The sequence below is a fragment of the Hemitrygon akajei genome, chromosome 9 (assembly GCF_048418815.1).
Source record: "Hemitrygon akajei chromosome 9, sHemAka1.3, whole genome shotgun sequence".
Lineage (NCBI taxonomy): Eukaryota > Metazoa > Chordata > Chondrichthyes > Myliobatiformes > Dasyatidae > Hemitrygon > Hemitrygon akajei.
This window is the reverse complement of record NC_133132.1, coordinates 105,442,091-105,462,397: the sequence shown is the minus strand read 5'-3', so window position 1 is coordinate 105,462,397 and position 20,307 is coordinate 105,442,091. Positions and strand designations below refer to the sequence as shown.

Genomic DNA, 20,307 nt, shown 5'->3' with positions numbered 1-20,307 from the left:
TTAGAATTAGTCACACAGCTACTAAACACGATCACTTGCCTGTATGTAGAAGTTTGTGAAGAGAATAATTAGGGAGATCATGTAGCCAATCTGAAAGTACAGCCAGCCACTCGGAAATCCACAGGGCCAGAAAACACCAAAACTGGTCTGGATTATCGTCAGAACAAACTGCAGCTGAAAACAGTAATAAAGGTTTTTAAATTAGCTTTAAATTGAAACACACTAAATACAGCGTTTGTGTCAGTGACCAACACCGTCCAGGATGCGCGAAGGGCAAATGGCAAGTGTCACCGTGCTTCCAGTGCCAAGACAGCATGCCCACAACTCACTAAGTATATCCCAGACATCTTTGGACTGTGGGAGGAAACCAGAGCACCCAAAAGAAACCCACATGGTCGTGGGGAGAACGTACAAACTCCTTACAGACAGTGGCAGAAATTGAACCTAGGTTACTGGCACTGTAAAGCATTACACTAACCACTGCACTACAGTGTCACCCCATTGGAGAAACGGATCTTAAATACCTTAAGTAAAGAGAAGTTAAAATATGTGATATGGCCTGAGTGGTATTGGTTGATTATTGTCACATGTATCAAATTTGAATTGACTTTATTTCTTACATCCTTCATATACGTGATGAGTAAAAATCTTTACAGTACGTCTCCGTCTAAATGTGTAATGGGCAATTTATAGTAATTTATAATAAATAGTATGTACAACAGGACAGTCAATATAGAGATACAGTTGTGTCAGCATGAATTAAGCAGTCTGATGGCTGGTGGAAGAAGTTGGCCCTGGCTTTTATGCTGAGGTACTGTTTCCCGGATGGTAGCAGCTGGAACAGTTTGTGATTGGGGTAACTTGGGTCAAAAATTATCCTTTTTACTGGGGCCCTTTTTGCTCACCTGTCTCTGTAAATGTCCTGAATAGTGGGAAATTCACATCTATAGATGTGCTGGCCACACTACCCTCTGCAGAGTCCTGTAATTGAGGGAAGTAGTGTTCCCATACCAGGCAGTGGTGCAGCCAGTCAGGATGCTCTTAATTGTGCCCCTGTAGGAAGTTTGATTTGGGGGCCCATACCAAACTTCTTCAACCGTCTAAGTTGAAAGAGGTGCTGTTGTGCCTTTTTCACCACACGGCTGGTACGTACAGACCATGTGAGATCATCGGTAATGTTTATGCCAAGGAACTTAAAGCTAATAACCAAGATACAGCGAAAAACTGCTCTTGTAATAATGGAGGAGAAAAAATTTCTAATTCTTATTTTTAAAGATCATAAGACATAGAAAAAGAATTAGGCCATTCAGCCCATCGAACGTGCTCTGCCATTCAATCGTGTTCCACTGTGGTCAATAGTGCCACAGATAGCTGTGGAGGCCAAGTCATTGGGAACATTTAAAGGGGAGGTTAATAGGTTCTTGATGGGCATCAAGAGTTACAAGGAGAAGGCAGGAAAATGCAGCTGAGAGGGATAAAAAATCATCCATGATGAAATGGTGGACAGGCTTAACGGGCCGAGCGGACTAACTCTGCTCCTATGTCTGATGGTCTTCTGGCTGTTATATTTTCCCTGTCAACTCCATTCTCCTGTTTTCTCTCCATAACCATAAGACATACTTTCATAAGACATTTCCCAAAGATGAAAATGGCTAATACAAGGAGGCATAGCTTTAAAGTGCTTAGGGGAAGGTAGAGGTAGTTTTTTTTTAACACGGAGTGGTGGGTGCACGGTGATGTGCCCCCTGGGAAAATTCCTTCTCTATAACTATGTTATATCTGCTGGAGGATGACATTAGAAGTGCCATGGTAGCATCGAAGTTAGTGTGATGCTATTACAGCACAGAGCCTCGGAGGTCTGAATTCAATTCTGCTGCCATCTGTAAGAAGTTTGTAGGTTCTCCACTTGACTGCGTGGGTTTCTCCAGGTGCTCCGGTTTCCTTCCACAGTCCAAATAGTTACGGGTTAGTAGGTTTAATGGTCATTGTAACTTGTCCTCTGATTAGGCTAGAGTTAAATAAAGGTGGGTTGCTGGGCAACACGGCTCGTTGGGCGAGAAAGGACTGTCCTGTGCTGTATTTCTATATATAAACATTCAGTCTCACAATCTGTGAGATCCAATCAAGAGTCATTGTAATTCTAGACTTGTGTTAAAGGAAAAAGTCGAATTCTGAAGCTGGAACCAGGCTTAATATAGACACTCAAAAAATAGATAAAACTGCACTTTGTCATTTGGTGTGTGAAAATGTTAGAGGCAATTGTCAATAGCGTTAACAAATAGTACTTCCTTACTAATAGTCTGCTGCTGCAAGTGTCTGCGAAGGCTAATTTACACATGTTAATGAGCTGGCAAAGTCATGGCAGTGTCAAGATTCAAGATTCAATATTGCTTAATGTCATTTCCTGTACACAAGTGTAAAGGAGAACAAAATAATTGTTACTCTGGTTCCTATGCAGCACAAAAAAAAACACAAAAGATAAAGAACACAGGAATAATAATAAAAACACATAAAATATAAATACATAAGATTGCTTTTGCACATTACACTAGGCACAGGAGTGTCTGTACATAATGTCACTGACGGGAAATAACAAAGTAGTGGTGGTTGGGAATGTGGAGGGGTGGGTTAGTGGGTGGAGGTGTTGATCAACTTTACTGTTGGGGGGGGGAATAACTGTTTTTGAGTCTGGTGGTACTGGCGTGGATGCTACGTTGACTGCATTTTGAAGAGAACTTCCTGCCTTAAGTTCCAACTCTAAATATTGAACTGATAAAACACAGAAAATACAGCATAGTACAGGTCCTTCAGCCTATGATGTTGTGCTGGCTTCTTAACCTACACAAAGATAGGTCCGTCCCTTCCCTGCTGCTGTAGCCCTTCATTTTTCTATCGCCCATGTGCCTATCTAATAGTTTTCTTGCACGTCCCTAATGTGGCAGCATGTTGCGGACACTCACCACTCTCTGTAGAGAAAACCTACCTCTGACATCCCCCTGATACTGTCCTCCACTCATCTTAAAATTATATCCTCTGGAATCAGCCATTTCTGTCCTGGGAGAAAGTCCAACTGTCCAATCGATTTATGCCTCTTATTATCTTGTACACCTCTAACAAGCCAAAAGTTCACCAACCACGAGAGCCTCCTGTGTAATCACATGATTACCACCGTCCAGTGCCGTGGTTTGGAGATGGATGCTGATTCCACTGGCACTGGAGTCAAGCAAGGCTATGTTTTCACTCTAGACCCTTCCTCCATTATCTCCATTTCACCAATAACCGGTCCTTGTCCTACCAAGTAGAGGCCATGCCCATTAAAGATCACCAGCAGCTCTACTTCCCCAGGAGGCTAAAGAAATTTGGCATGTCCCCACCAACCCTTACCAATTTTTATTGATGTGCCACAGAAAGTAGCCTATATGGATGCATCACAGCTTGATACGGCAACTCCTCTGCACATGACTGCAAGAAACTGCAGAGTTGTGGACGCAGCTCAGCACATCACAGGAACCAGCCTCCTCTCCACGAACTCTGTCGACATTTCTCACCATCTCAATAAAGCTGCCAGCATAGTCAAAGATCCCACCCACCCTGGATATGCTCTCTTCTCTCCTCTCTTATCAGGCAGAAGATACAAAAGTACGAAAGCACATACCACCATGCTCAACGACAGCTTCTATCCTGCTGTTTTTAGAATACTGAATGGGTCTGCTCATACAATAGACAAACTCTAGATATCATAATGTTATCTCATTATGATTCGTACCTTATTGTCTATTTGCACTACACTTTCTCTTAGCTTTTACACTTTATTCTGCATTGTTAATTACAATTGAAGTGAAATGTTAAATGCAATTGAAATGTTCCCACAACCTACAGACTCACTTTCAAGGACTCCTCATCTCATGTTCTCGATATTTATTGTTTTTTTGTTTGTTATTATTATTTCTTTCTTTTAGTATTTGCACAGTTTGTTGTCTTTTGCTCACTTATTGAATGCGCAAGATGGTGTGGTCTTTCATTGATTCTGCTATGTTTATTATTCTATAGATTTATCGAGTATTCCCACAAGGAAATGAATCTCAGGGTTGTATATGGTGACATATATGTTCTTTGATAATAAATTTACTTTGAATGTTTCCCATTTTCTACCCCAATGCACTGTGTAATGAATAAATCTGTATGAACAGTGTGCAAGGTAAGGTTTTCGTGTTACCTCAGAACATGTGACAGTAATAAAATGATTTACCAGCTTACCCTCTTTCAAGATACTCCCACTGGTGAAAGCAATTCAACATCTATCCTGCCACCCCAGGGAAAGTCTTTTCTCAATAACCATCTCACATCCAGCCTCACAATCATCAGAATCAGAGGTTATTCTGGTTCTGTGCCTGAATTTGCCACGCCCGACTGTGCTCCTTCACTATGTTCCCTCTCAGGATTCTGCACTGTCAGATCTTTCCATTAAACATCTCTCCCATATCCCTCTCAACACAGGCCAGTAAGCTGTCAAGGTTAACTCGGTCACCATCTGGAAACTGCAACCATCATCCAAACCATGATTAGTCACTGACTGGAAAGTGTCTGACACACAGCGGGGAGATCAGTCACAAGGAGTCAGCTCTAAAGCTCTATTTGAATAAATTGCACAAGTTAAAATCTCAGACTGATGCACTTCAATGCAAAATAAGAACATCAGCATCTCTGTTCCTGAGTGATAAACACACACACACACACCCTCCCCCCCCCACCCCCCAGTATGGTACAGGAACAGACTCTTCGGCCCACAATGTCTATGCCATATATGATGCTGATTTAAACCAAACCTTTTCTTCCAACACATGATCCATATGCCTCCATTTCCTGCATATACATATGTGTATGTAGCAGCATCTTAAACCCCAGTGTCATAGCTGCTTCCACCACTACCACAAGCAGCCTGTCCCGCCACTCTTTGCATAAAAATCCTGCCCTGCACGTCTCCTTTAAACTTTCCCCCTTTCACCTTAAATACCTGCACTCCTTTTCTACCCTGGGAGAAAGATTCTGACTGTCTACTCATAATCTTTCAAACATCTAGGAGATCATCCCTGAGTCTGTGAGAAAAACATCCCAAGATTGTCCAACCTCTCCTTCTAGCACATGCTCTCTGATCCAGGCAGCGTCCTGGTAAACTCTTCTGCACCCTCTGCAAAGCCTCCACATCCTTCCTGTAATGAGGCAACCAGAATTACACTCACTACTCCAAGTGCAGCCTAACCAGAGTGCTATACAGCTCAACACAACTTCTTAACTCAAATACATACTCACTCAAGTTCAAGTTTATTGTCATCTGACTATACGTATTGACAACCAAATGAAACTGTCATGGTCCCTTCTGGCAATCGCCCACCTGGCTATTTACCTCAGGAATTGGGCCTCAATCCCCTGGTTTAGTTCCAATCATTCCCAGGTTCCACTAACTACACACACCTGCTTTCCATCGGCAATGCAGTATAAAAACCCTGTGCGCACAAGGAGCTGCCAGTTTGTTGGTTGACTCTGGTGTGAGTAACTTTGTTTCATGGTTCTTAGGGCTACCAGTTCTAGGTCAAGCATTGCTCCTGGATACCGACTCCACGCTCACTACGTTAATAACGCCTCCCGACTCTGCCTCCATGCCCGCGTTCTGCACTTGGGTTTGTTTCCACCGCCATGTCCTTGCAACAGAAACAACATTCCTCTGGACCACTGTGCACCCACAAAACATATGTAATGCCCTGAGTAAGGTTTCTACTGCTACGCTGTGAGGTATTTTATTGTAGCATTTTGTGTGAAAGCAGTGTGTCCTGCTAGTAAGAGTGTTTTGGCTTCAGCTAAAGATAAGGAGCCATGTTGTCCAACTTAGGAATGTCGTGCCATCCGATCAGGATTGTGGGATGTGAGAGAAGGTTCTAGGGAGCTGGGCAGGAATAGATTTCTGAAGGGCAATATTCTGGTTTGGGGTCTTTTTGGTGGTAACTGCTGAATGGAGCACAAGGGAAGATGTCACAGAATGACATTTGAAGGAGAGACCCCTGTTGTAAGAAGTGCTTTGTACAGATGAATGGCTCCAAGGAGGAAGTGCCAATACTCTTGAGTTAGCCAGTTCATTCGAGATGGTCCTGGAGGCTTTCACACAGATCTGGGTCCAATCTGTGAGTAAAGCGATATACCCCTGACTATTCCAAAAATGAGCTCTAATGTTTAGGTGCACATTGGACTGGTTGAACTGTAATGGGCCCTTTTATTTTTCTTTTTTTTCCTGTAATTATAAATTTTGTAAATATATTTCTTTATAATTTTATGCCAGTGTACGATCTGTTAATTTTCTGGTGAACGATAACTTTGCATGCAGCAGTATTTACACAGCATTCGCAAAAATCAATGTTCCTTAATCAGAACATCCCAGCTTTCCTGTTTGGTTGAACCATAAATCATACCGACCCTAGACGTATATTGCTTATGAAAGGTGGCGTTCTCACCACTGAGTCACATGGCTGTTAGCAGAGTTAGCTAACGAGCCAAGTTTACATGTGAGCCCGATGAGAGGTTATACATATATCACACATAGCGCATAAACCAAACTATTACCACAAATATAATTCAAAATACATGTGGTGAGTAGCATAGGTAACCAGTAAACAACTTGCTGTCCTAGTGACGAGACCTCAGTGGTAACCTCAGTTAAATGAAACTATCTTTCTCTGGACCAGTGTCCCAACCAGTGCCTTCTTTACCACCCTAAGCTACGGACTGGACAGTGATCTCATCATCTGTACATCAACCTCAACATCTGATTCCAATGAAACACACTTACCAATTGTCCTTGAGTAATGTACTTCTTCCACCAGAGATAAGGTCTCATGGCTGGGACGGCAGAGAGACCATAATAGGAGTACATAAGCACGTGAATGAAACTGTTAAGGGTAGCCCCAAAGAAAGCTGCAAATAAACAAGGAAAATGTCAGCTGATCATGACAGAAGTACAAGCACAAAATAACATCGATGTTAAAATCTGAAAACTAGAAACAAGGGTGTTGAAAAGCAGTTTCAACTAAAAGGAATCCAGCTCCTAAATTCTGAAGATAACCCAGTTTTTAAAAAAGACTATTTCTTCCCAATGCTACATTAAGCACTCGCAACACAATATAAGAACGATGACTAAAAGTCTGGAAGTTACGTAGTCTGCATGGGGTTTCACTCTAACTGGGTTAGCATGCAATGAACTTGCACAGTGATTAAAAAGAGGTGTATAGGTACATGGATTAGTGAAGAATGGTGATAAGAATGTGCAAAACAGCATCATGGCCTAAAAAATTGGCCATTCTGGAGGTGAATCAGAGGGACCACTCTCCAAGTTTTTTTCCTAATTTATCAGGACTCGACATAAATCCGGTTTAATTTGGGCAGGCTAAATGGCAAAGGCATAAATTAGTAACCATTGCTTGATCTAAAGTCTCAAATAATAAAGATCTGTCAAATATCTGACTGCTTCCACCACACTACCTCTTAATTAAGGCTCCCTGCTGGGAACTTGCTGCTCTGTCTGCCACAGAAGGCAGGATTTCCCGGTGGCCATCCATTTTAATTCGACTTCCTGTTCCCATTCCAACATGTCTGTCTATGGCCTCCTCTATTGACACGATGAGGCCATGCAGAGGGGGTAAAACTGACATTTCATTTGCTGGTGGCAATGACCACACAGTGTTTGACAATGAGTGCAAGGGCCCACTTTGTGTTACTACCCTGTACAAAACTACCCTTCCTTAAGGAACAGTACATGTCTCGATCCAAGGCAGTTGGGTCCATATAGTTCACTGTTCATTCATGCCATGTGGACAAAAGGAAATGACTGATTTTTGTTGATACAGCACAGAACAGGCCTTTCCGGCCCAACGAGCCACACTGCCCAGCAACCTACCAATTTAACCCTAGCCTAATCACAGGACAATTTACAATGACCAATTATCCTACTAAAAGATATCTCTTTGGACTGTGGGAGGAAACTGGAGCATCGAAAGGAATCCCACACGACATGGGAAGAACATACAAAGTTTCTTACAGAGGACATCAGAACTGAACTCCGAACTCCGATGCCCCGAGCTGTAATAGCATTGAACTAACCGCTACACTACCGCGGCACAGTGAAAGGTCAAGAGATAGCTCAACTTATACACAAAAACCCCCCAGAAATTTAACAACCTCCATCCAATCCATGAATTCAGCACAAGTGATTGCAAGCAGCATGTTTCAAAGGACATGCTTTGAAACATTGTCTTTTTAACTAAGAGCACTTTTTCACAATTCATCTTGAATTAAAGACCAGTTTCAAAGTGTACTGTTTCAAATGACTAGGACTAGAAAGGGCAGTTGTCCGGTTGTTAAATATGTAAAATGGTCACACTGTCAGTGTAAGTAAACCACAGCACTGAAGAGCAACTAAACCCAAAATAACTCAGCAATAATATACTTTTTGTTTTAGTGCCCACCCTCACCAGGACTGTGAGTTCTGAATAGTGTGCAAACACAAGGCAGGGTTACAGGCAAGGTGCTTCACACACACTGTGGGTACAAAACCCTAGATTTGGCCCAAAAGGAAGTTCCCTGCAGCAGATCAAGAGGCGGTGGGTTTAAGGCAGGTCATTATAGCGGTAGGAAGCAGAGGAGATTCTCTCTCAGAGGGTTAATTTCAAGAGAATAAATTGATCTTGGAGTAGGTTAAGAGGCTGGCACGACATTGTGGGCAGAAGGGCCTGTATTGCACTGTAATGTTCTATGCACTATGATAAGAATGATCTTCCAGTCACCTTGCAATCTTTGGGACAAGAGGCTTGTTTCACAAGGTTGCTGCCTACAGGATGAGACGAATGCTCTCAGGGTGAGGAGGGGGTGGCTGACAATGGGTCTGGGCTCTGATATGAGGGTGTCCACAAAAATGAAAAGATGGCTGGGTGGTGAGTGAGGGAGGATGGCTGTCAGGAGACAGAGTGAGGTGGGTATTCAGTTGTGGCCAATGGGAGTGGACAGAATGGGGTCAATTACTCAGAAATCCATTGGCCTTAAGGAAACCCTTTCACTCTAACTGAGCCCCCTGGCCAGTGCTGTAACAGCTCTCACTTACCTCCCACTGCTCAGTAAAACAGCCAACATCATCAAAGACCCTACCCACCACAGACTTTCTGTCTTCTCCCCCTCCCATCAGACAGAAGATTCAAAAGCCTGAAAGCATGTACCACCAGGCTCAAGGACAGCTTCTACCCTGCAGGTATAAAACTATTAAATAGTTCCCTAGTACAATAAGATGACCTCACAATCCACTGCATCTTATTAAGATCTTACACCTTATTGTCTATCTGCACTGCACTTTCTCTGCAGCTGTTACACTTTATTCTGCATTATTATTGTTTTAGCTTGTTCTATCTCAGTGCAAAGTTATGAAGAATGGATTGGTATGAACAGTACACAAGACAAGCTCTTCTCTGTGCTTCTGTACATGTGACAATAATAAACTAATTCCAATTCCATTCAACCCAGTCAATTGCTTAGCTGTCATAGAGACATAGAACACTACAGCACAGAAACAGCCCATCTAGTTCATACCATCCCAATTTTCTACCTAGTTCCATCTATCTGCACCCTAACCATAGCCCTCCATTACCCATCCATGTACCTATCCAAATTTCTCTTAAATGTTATAATCGAACCCACATCTACCACTTCTGTTGGCAGCTCATTCTGCACTCTCACCACGCTCTAAGTGAAGTTCCCCCTTAAATATTTCACATTTGACCCTTAACCTATGACCCTTAGTTCTTGTCTCGCCCAACTTCAGTGGAAAAAGCTTGCTTGCAGTTACCCTATCCATAACCCTCATAATTTTGTATACCTTTAGCAAATTTCCTTCATTCTGCTTCCCTCTAGGGAATGAAATCCCAGCCTGTTTAACCTTTCTCTATCACTCAGGTCCTCAAGGCCCAACAATACCCTTGTAGCCACAGACCAGGAAACAGTGATTGAAAAGAGTCACAGAGATACAGGCCCTTTGCCCCATAATGACCACCAACCACTATTCACACCAATCCCATTTTATTCTCTCCACATTCCCATCAATTCCCCCTAGACTTCGCCACTCTCTCATACACAAGAGGCAACTTACAATGGCCAGCACGCCTTTGGGATATGGAAGGAAATTGAAATGCCTGGTGGAAATCCACGTGGCCATAAGGCAATTGCGTGTGCAAATTCTGCACAGACATACTAGAACATAGAACACCACAGCACAGTACAGACACTTTAGCTCATAACGTTGTGCTGACCTTTTAACCTACTCTAAGGGCAATCTAACCCTTCCCTCCCACATCGTCCTCCAAATTCTATCCTCCATGTGTCTAGCTAAGAGTTTCTTAAATGACCCCAATGTATCTGCCTCTATCACCACCCCTCGTAGGGTGTTCTACACAAACACCACTCTGTGAAAAAAAACTTCTGACATCTCTCTGATACTTTCCTCCAAACACCTTAAATTATGCCCCTTTGTCTTAGCCATTTCCACCCTGGGGAAAAAGTCTCTGGCTATCCACTCAACCTACTGTAAGACTGTTACCATCTTGTACACTTCTCATCATCTCATCCACAAAGAGAAAAGCCCCAGCTCACCCAACCTTTCCTCAAAATCTCTAAATCCAGGCAGTATCCTGGTAAATCTCCTCTGCACCCTCTCTAAAGCTTCCACATCCTTCCTATAAAGAGTCAAACACAAAATTCCAAGTGTGGTCCAATCTATGTTTTACAGAGCTGCAACGTTACATCAAGGCTCTTGAACTTCATTCCCTGATTAATGAAGGCCTACACACCATACACCTTCATAACAACCCTATCAACTTGTGTGTCAACTCTGAGGGAACCCCCAATGTCACTTGAACATGGGTCACTGAAGATACAAGGTAAAGGCTCTACCAGCCACGTCACTGTGACACCCATGGTCTCCATGGTGATGAGGATCACAAGAGTAGGCTGTGGTGGAGCATCTATCCAACACTTGTGGCTATAGGGGGCTGTGAATAGTTTACCCAAAGGTGTGGGCATGAGGCTTTACTTGCTCCACTATCATGCCAATGGATGCCCAGATACTATTATAACACTTAAGGAAATTTGCCACCCCAGCTCATCTTCAAGCCGGGCCTGAATGTTCAGCCTTCAAGCTATGAAATGACCTCAACTCACCTGTTCTCAAGAAGTTAACACACATATAGCTGAGACTCAAACAGATCTCACAAAGGCGATCACGGACCAGCAACAGAAGCCATTCAGCCCACTGAGTCTGCTCTGCCATTCCATCATAGCTGCTATAATTTCCCTCTTAACCCCATTCTCCTCCCTTCTCCCTGTAACCTTTTTAAGAACACTACAGCACAATAATAGGCCCTATGGCCCATCTAGTCTGTGCCGAACTATTAATTTGCTTAGTCCCATCAACCTGCACCCAGACCATAGCCATCCATACTCCTCCCAATTATGTATCAATCCAAATTTCTCTTAAATGTCGAAATTGGATCCACATCCACTACTTCAACTGGCAGCCTGTTCCACACTTTCACTACCCTCTGAGTGAAGAAGTTCCCCCTCACGTTACCCTTAAACTTTTCTCCTTTCACTCATGACCTCTAGTGCTAGTTTCACCCAATCCCAGTGTAAAAAGCCTTCTTGCATTTAACCTATCTATCTATCTATATATATTACATATTGATGGTTATTAATTAGGCACAGACAACAGAAATGGAAAGAGTGAGGAGGAGATGTATAAGGATGTTGCCAGGACTTCAGGAACTGAGTTATGGAGGGAAATTGAGACATAATTCACTGCAGTGTAGGAGAATGAGGGGTGATCTTATGGACATTGATAAGGTGAATGTGCACAGTCCTTTTTCCAGGGTTTAGGAATCAAAAACAAAAGCACATAGCTTTAAGGTGAGAGGGAAAAGATTTAATAGGGATCTGAGGGATAACATTTTCACCCCAATGGTGGTCAGTAGATGGAACAAGCTGCTCGAGGTAGTGGTTGAGGCAGATACATTAACAATATTTAAAAGGTGTGTGGACTGGTACATGGGTAGGGAAAATTTAGAGGGATATAGGATAAACACTGGCAAATGGGAGTGGCTTGGATGGGAATTTTGGCCAGCATGGACCAGTTGAGTTGAAGAGCCTATTTCTGTGCTGTGTGACATTATGACTCTTTATGTCAGGAAATGTAGCAGAGGCTTGACCCAAAAGCACAGCAGCTGAGCCCATCCAGTGGTGAACAATATTTTAATAATAGACTGAAAAATAACAAGCTATGAGGGGCAGGGTGGGGACAAAACAAGAGAGAACAGAAACTAAACCAAACAGGCAACGTGGTAAACTTCAAAGCTAGGAATAGCTGGTTGAGGCTAGCTGGTTTGATGACTGAACAAAAACTCTGGATGAGAACTGGGGTTTAATAGGCTGCAGGTGATATGTCTGGAACGAGCAGCAGATGAATCCTATTAGCTGGTTGGAGATTAGGAGGTGTCTGCATATGCAGGCTGGGAGATGTCAGCAGGAGCAGGCCTGACATATGAGCTAATGGCTTGCAAACACGGTTAATGCAATGACACAGCTTTAAGAGTCTTGTTGCTGGGATAGGTGTTAGCAGTTGTATTAAGAATATCAATCAAGTAATAAGAATATGATTAGTAGATCTGGAATTATTTTATAACACAAACTTGGTTATTTTTACCTTTTCACAGACAAATAAGTTATCTAGCCATTCACAAATCATTTGGATTGAGAGGTTTGAATAAATTTGTTTTGTTGCCATAGCAACAGAGATCTTAACATTAGTAATGATGGGTGACAGAGATACACTCAGTGGTTACTTTATTAGGTACACCTGTACACCTTCTCAATAATGCAAACAGCTACTCAGCCAATCATGTGGTAGCAACTCAATACATAAAAGCATGCAGACATGGTCAAGAGAGTCAGTAGATGTTCAGACCAAACATCAGAATGAGGAAGAAATGTGACCTAAGTGATTTTGACTATGGAATGATTGTTGATGCCAGATGGGGTGGCTTGAATATCTTAGAAGCTGCTGATGTCCTGGGATTTTTATGAAAAACAGTCTCTAGAATTTACAGAGTATGGTGCAAGATGCAAAAAAAAATCCAGTGAGTGGCAGTTCTGTGGGCAAAAACACCTTGTTAATGAGAGATGTCAGAGGAGAAAGGTTGGTCTGGTTCAAGCAGACCCAGGAAGGCAACACTAATAACCACTGATTGCAACAGGGGTGTGCAAACAAGCACCTCTGAAAGCACAACACTCGAACCTTGAAGTGGATGGACTACAGCAGCAAAAGGCCACATCAGGTTCCACACCTGTACCTAACAAAATGGCCACTGAGTGTATATGAAAGGAAGGTGATGGCAGGATATCTAAAACTTCTGGGGCTCTAGATTCCAAGTAGGACATTAAGCCACGATTAAAGTGAAAGATCCCAATATCCTTGGGTTTAGTTGCCCTTTGAAAGACCAAATAAAAACACCTAAAAAGAGAAAAGATGGTTATTTCTCTTACAGTGACCACAGGGCACCCAGTTCATAACAAACCACCAGATGTTGAACATGGTGGCATGGTGATAGACATGCAGAATAGTGATCTGATGGTAGTTCTTTCGTAAAATGAAGAAAAATGTGTCCATGAACTCTATGACTTTAGAGAAGTAGTACCACCATAGGATACGGATAATCTGCGAAAAAGAGGGAATAATGCTCAAATGTAGTTTAGCATCGATTAAACACCATAAACATCAAATCACTGGCAGTCTTAAGGCAAATCTAGCGGTGAGGAACGTCGCAAACCATCATGAGAGTAATGGTATTACTCTTCCTGTAATCTGGCAAACTCCACGCTCCACATCACTCCACTTCATCGGACTGCTTGGGTCATTCAGATCATTGGAAACCTGAGTGAGATCAGGCATATACTCTTTCAAATAAACAACAGTTTTATTTATTGTTCTGATTTATTATTTAGAGATACAGCATGGAACAAGCCCTATTGGCCCAATAAGCCGCACTGCACAGCAACCTAGCTATTTAACTCTAGCCTAATCACAGGACAATTTATAATGACCAATTAGCCCATAGTCTTAACCCATAGTCTTTAGACTGTGGGAGAAAACCGGAGCACCTGGAGGAAATCCATGTGGTTCATGCAGAGAACATGCAAACTCCTTACAGACAGTGCTGGAGTTGAACTCCAAACTCTGGAATGCCCCATGCTGTACTAGTGTTGTGCTAACCGCTATGCCACTGTGGTGCCCAGTGGTTTTAGTCACCCTGATATAGGACAGAAGTTATTAAACTAAAAAGACTGTGTAAAGTATTTAATATAACATAGAACGGCACAGCACAGTAAGGGCCCTTCGACCAAGGATGTTGTGCTGACCTTTTAACTTACTCCAAGAACAATCTAACCCTTCCCCCTCACATAGCCCACCTACGAGTCTTTTAAATGTCTCTAATGTAGCTGCCTACACCATTCCAACACTGCATTTCAGGCACCCACTATACTCTGCGCAAGCCTTTTTCTGACATCTCACTAAACTTTCCTCCACTCACTTTAAATGGAGGTCCTCTGGCATTGGCCATTGCTGCCCTGGGAGAAAGATGCTGACTATCCCCTCTGTCTATACCTCTTACAATCTTGTACATCTCTATCAAATCACATCTCATTCTCCTTCACTCTGAAGAGAAAAGCCCGGCTCACTCAACCTGTACTCATTTACCAAGATGTTGCCTGAGCTTGAGGGCCAGAGTTATGACAAGAGGTAGAAGGATGACTTGATAGAGGTATACCAGATAATGAAGGGGTGGACAGGGTGAAAGCACACAGCAACACACACAAAATGCTGAAGGAACTATGGATGGAAATGAACTGCTGACGTTTCGAGACTCCTATCAGGACTGGAAAGAAGTGCATCATTTTTTAATTTCTGAGGGAGAGGTGGTGCTAAAAACAAGACGTAGGGGTTTTTAAGATCAGAGGCGAGACGTTCAAAAGAGAGATCAGAAGCAGCTACTTAACACAAAGGGCAGTGCATATTTGGAATGAGCTGCCAGTGGGCAGTACTGGTTGAAGTGGGCACATTAGTAATGTTTAAAAAACATTTAGATAAGAGATGGATAGGAGAGGTTTAAAGGGCTACGGGCCAAACAAAGGCAGACAGGACTAGCACACTGGGCAACACAATCAGCATGGACGAGTTGGACCGAAGGTACTGTTTCCATGCTGTAAGATTTTATTCATCTAAAGAAACAAACTAAAAGATATGACTGCTTGATTCAGTTCTTCTTTGAAAACAACTAACCATACAGTACAAATATGGCATACTAAATCATCCCAGTGCTCTTAGTAACAGCACAAGGACAATACCAAAGTCAAAAAGTTATTTATTTATCTATCTATCTATCTATTTATTTATTTCAAGATACAGGCCCTTCCAGCCCAACAAGCCTGCGCCACCCAATTACACACGTGACTGATTAACCTACTAACCGGTACGTCTTTGGAATGTGGGAGGAAACCACAGCACTCACAGGAAACCCATGTGATCAAGGGGAGAAGGTACAAACCCCTTATAGTCATTGACAGGAATTGAATTGGACTTACGCTAACCGATACACTACCATGCCGCCTCTAATTAAATTTCTGTGTCAAGCCACAACTGTGCGTTTAATCATTGCCTGTAAGAGTAATATTTTTGTTTACTAGAATATATCCACTAACTTCGTATTAAATTAATGTACCGTTATGTTTCACAAGGACAATTTGGAAGATTTTTCAGTTGTTAAAACTAGATTTGGTATAAGAAGTATAATTTACTATAAATTCAGGGGTGTATGGGGTGACATCCCCAGGGAGAAGTAGCATCTCTGGTTAAGGGGCTTACACTGTCTATTCCAGGGCAACTCACCATTTTAGGCCCTACCAGAACTTCAGATCTCACCTTTGGCTCCAAGTAGCACCTGTGGAAATGCTTTGACGGGTGGGCTAAAGCAGTTGAGGGTAAGCAGAGAGTCTCATAACCCAGTGAGACAGGGACATGCCTGTCTTACCATGTGAAGTCAGCTCTGACAGACAGGGAGGATGTGATCTACGGTGACATCCAATCACCAAGAAGGCAATTCTGCCATGCTTTTTGGAGAGCGAAGGGCACAGAGGAAGTCATGCTCATCCACTGCAACCAAGGAAGGCCCCAATTGTTCTGACTACTCATACTGGACTCATTGTTCCGAGGTCGAGAGAGTGCAACAGCTTTCCCACTTTAAAAACTCCCGCACAGGTCTCTGTCACCATCAGATACGATGGACAATCACTGTTATAAACTCAGAGAAATTCCACAAAAGGCAGCATCTAAATTGGCATCTTTCATTGGGTAACAACACTCGCTTGTGATTGTGTCATCTGACCCTCCAGCCAATCACACAAGAGTTCCAATTATCCTACCCAACAACAATCACAGCACAAACCAGTTCTTCACGTATGGAGATGGACCCAGACAGACGTGAGCATAGTGTGAAGGCAGCGAAGAAAATGATCCTTTGATTGCAGGCGCTTATGAGTGCCTGATATGAAATGACAGTGAGTGAGTCAATATCCCTGAGGGTACTGCAAAACTGCTGTCTAACTCAGTGTCAGCAAACTGCCCTTTCTAAAACCTCTCTTCCGGAAAGCGCTATAGCACTATTAAAACAAAATAAAAACACACTATATTAGAAGTTTCTTCCCAGGCAATTAATCTGATTAACCATTCTAGTTAGCCCACCTCCATCCCCTCTATTTATGACCTCCGTCACTGCACGAAAACAAATTGTGTAATGCTGTTTACACTGTAAATACATGCTGGTATTTATGTATTATTGAACATTTTATTCCATATCTGTACTTCAACTAACTTTATTTTTATACAATTGCTTATTCTTATTATTGTAGAATGTTGATTGTTTAACCTCTAACTTTGTTAAATTTTGTATTTTATTTATATATTCTTTTTATAGTTTATATAATTCTTTATTCCTTATAATTATTAAATGTTTATTTTGTTCCTTGACGCACTAACACACTACGGCAAATTCCTAATGCACAACGAATAAAGTTCATCTTTGATATTTGTCACATGTACAGATATCAGAATCAGAATCAGGATTAATATCACTGGCATATATCATGAAATAGGTTGCTTTGCAGAAGCAGTACATTGTAATACACAATAAAATAAATTATAAATGACAGTAAGAAATATAATTTTAAAATATTAAATAAGAAGAGCAAAACAAGAAAAAAAATTGAGGTAGTGTATATGGTTTCATTGTCAATTCAGAAATGTGATGATAATCTACAAAGTTAATTAGTGTTTAAGAGGGAAACCTGATAACAACCTGGCTGGCCTTGATCATGAATGGAGAGATGTAAGGCTGAAACAAATTGTTGCATCAAGCCTGTGAAAACCCATGAACTTAGCTTGAATTCAGGAATTTAAATAGAAAATCCTCAAGATACTGAACAGAGTGGAATGGTGTGTAGTGCCTGTGATCTGGGTTCAATTCCCGCTGTTACTGTAAGGAGTTTATACATTCTCCTCATGATTGCATGGGTTTTCTCTGAGTGCTCCGGTTTCCTACCATATTCTAAAGACGTACAGGTTACGGTTAGTAAGCTGTGGGCATGCTATGTTGGCACCAGCATGTGGCAACAGCTAGCAGGCTGTCCCCAGCACATCCACAGACTGTGTTGGTCATTGACGCAAATTACACACTTCACTGAAAGTTTCAATTTACGCGTGACAAATAAAACTAACCTTTAGTATCTGTGGAGAGGAATACCTGAAACCATGTTATTTATGATCTTGAACTCTGTTGTTTACCTGAACTGCACTTTTTTGGTAGCTTCAATATTTTATTCTGTAGTGTTATTGTTCTAGATCAATACACTATGTAATGATTTGATTTGTATGGATAGTATGCAAGACAAGTTTTTTAAGGTGTCTTGGTACACGTGACAACAGTAAACCAATACCACTCTGGTCGTATACTTATGAGAGCTTTGGGATTTTTAATACATATACTCAGCCTGATTTGTTCACATAAAAACATCAACCAGAAGTGTCCATTTTGGCACAAGGGTGCACTCTGTGAGTTATTCCAACTACAAAGGAGGGCACAATGATTGATTGTGGTGCCTTAAATTACCACCACTTTATCCTGTAGCTCTATAGAACATTGGTTAGACCTCACTCTTAAGTATTGTTTTCAATTCTGGTCACCTCATTCTAGGAGGCTTTAGAAAGGGTGTATAGGAGTTTTACAAGGATCTGGTCTGGTTTAGAGAGCATCTCTTGTGAGAAAAAGTTGAGCGATTTATGGCTTTTTGCTTTGGAATGAAGAAGGATGACAGACACCATAATAGAGGTGTATAAGATAGAGTAGACAGTCAGTGCCTTTTCCCCAGGGCAGCAATGGATAATTTCACAGGACATCCTTTTAAGGTGAGTGGTGAAAAGTTTTAAGGGGGATGACAAAAGGAGGATTTTTTGTACACAGAGAGTGGTGGGTGCATAAAACACACTGCCAGGATGGTGGTAGAGACAGATACATTAAGGACATTTAAAAGACTCTCAGATTGGCACATGGATGAAAGAAAAATGATTGGCTATGTGAGACAGAAGGGTTAGATTGAGCTTATAGTAAGTTAAAAGGTAGGCACAACATCGTGAACCAAAGGGCCCATACTGTGCTATAGACTTATACACAATATTATCCTGTGAAACCAGTTTTACATAGGAAAAATTTATGGGGGTAGCATTAAGATCTGGGAAGGGATTGGGAGCCTATAAACATACTCTGTATTAATGAGACTTCTTTCCATTGATGGCCAATCAATAAGCTTAATACCGATTGTAAATTCCAGACTTCAGAGAAAATTCAAACATGTCCGACAATTCTGACATACTTTATAATAATAATTATTATTATTATTACTAGAGTCATAGAATACAGTACAGAAATAGGCCCTTCAGCCTATCTAGGCTGGGTCAAACTGTTATTCTGCCTCGTCCCATTGACCTGCACCTGGAATAGCCCTCCATACCTCTCCCATCCATGTTCCTATCCAAACTTCTCTTAAATGCTGAAATCAAAGCAGTAGCCACCATTTCCACTGGCAGTCATTGCAAACTCTCACCTTCCTTTTAAACATTTTACCCAGGACCTCCAGTTCTGGTCTCAGCCAACTTCAGTGCAAAAAGCCTACTGGCATTTACCCTAATTACACCCCTCATAATTTTGTATACCTCTATCAAATCTCCCCTCATTCTCCTACATTCTAGTTCTAGTTCTAAAATTGACCAAAAGTGCCAACATTTTTTACCTAATTATATTTCACAGGTGGATTTTACTAAAACTGTATGGTACAGAAATGAAGCGGATCTAATGATGATTTTATTTTTGTATGATTCAAGCAAGAAAAACCAAATAAAAACAGGAATTCAATGTTAATCTCAAAAGATAGATTATGTAAATTTAAGATTTTGATTCTTGATAAAAATGAAAATTTCTCTTTCACGTTTCAAGGATTAAATTGAAAATCTTCCTGGGATTTTCAGTCAAATGCAGGAATTTTTGTTTGCCAACAGCCTTAGACCAGATCATTAATTTGTGACCACAACAGTAACAGAGACCGGATTACCCCACAGCTGCAGTGACCTGGGTTCAGTCCTGACCTGGCCTGTGCTGTATGTGTAGAGTTTGCAGGTTCACAATGTGACTAGTATGGGTTTCCCTGAGTGCTCCAATCTCTACCCGCATCTCATCGACATGTGATCAGTAGGATTGGCTGCTGTAGATTATCCCTGGGTGGTAGAACCTTGGGGGAATTGATAGGAATGTGTGGACAATGGGATTAGAGTATGACTAGTGTAAATAGATGGCTGGTGGTTTGTGCCGACTCACTGGGCTGAAGGGCCTGTTCCTATGCTGCTTCTGTAACTGTGGCAATGCTTCAAAATAGTGACATCCATCATTAAGGACCTCCACTCAACCAGTTAGGAACAGCTTTTTCCCCTCTGCCATCAGATTTCTGAATGAACAATGAACCCATGTGCTTAGAAGCAGGTTCAGAAGAGATATCAGGGGTAAGTTTTTTTACGCAGAGAATGGTGAGCGTGTGGACTGGGCTGCCGGCAACAGTGGATACAATAAGGTT

At 41.8% G+C, this 20,307-nt stretch overlaps 1 protein-coding gene across 2 annotated transcripts in view; it reads right to left on the bottom strand.

The window, feature by feature from the left end:
- Positions 1 to 20,307, bottom strand: part of elovl5 (ELOVL fatty acid elongase 5) — a 133,594-nt gene that overhangs the window by 5,803 nt on the left and 107,484 nt on the right. For both annotated transcript variants that reach the window (XM_073056736.1, XM_073056735.1), the window contains 3 exons: positions 13,621 to 13,792; positions 6,839 to 6,963; positions 40 to 174 (listed from right to left, as the gene is read on the bottom strand). In XM_073056736.1, the coding sequence (XP_072912837.1) occupies positions 40 to 174; positions 6,839 to 6,963; positions 13,621 to 13,792 (432 nt within the window). The remainder of the gene's footprint in view (positions 1 to 39; positions 175 to 6,838; positions 6,964 to 13,620; positions 13,793 to 20,307) is intronic.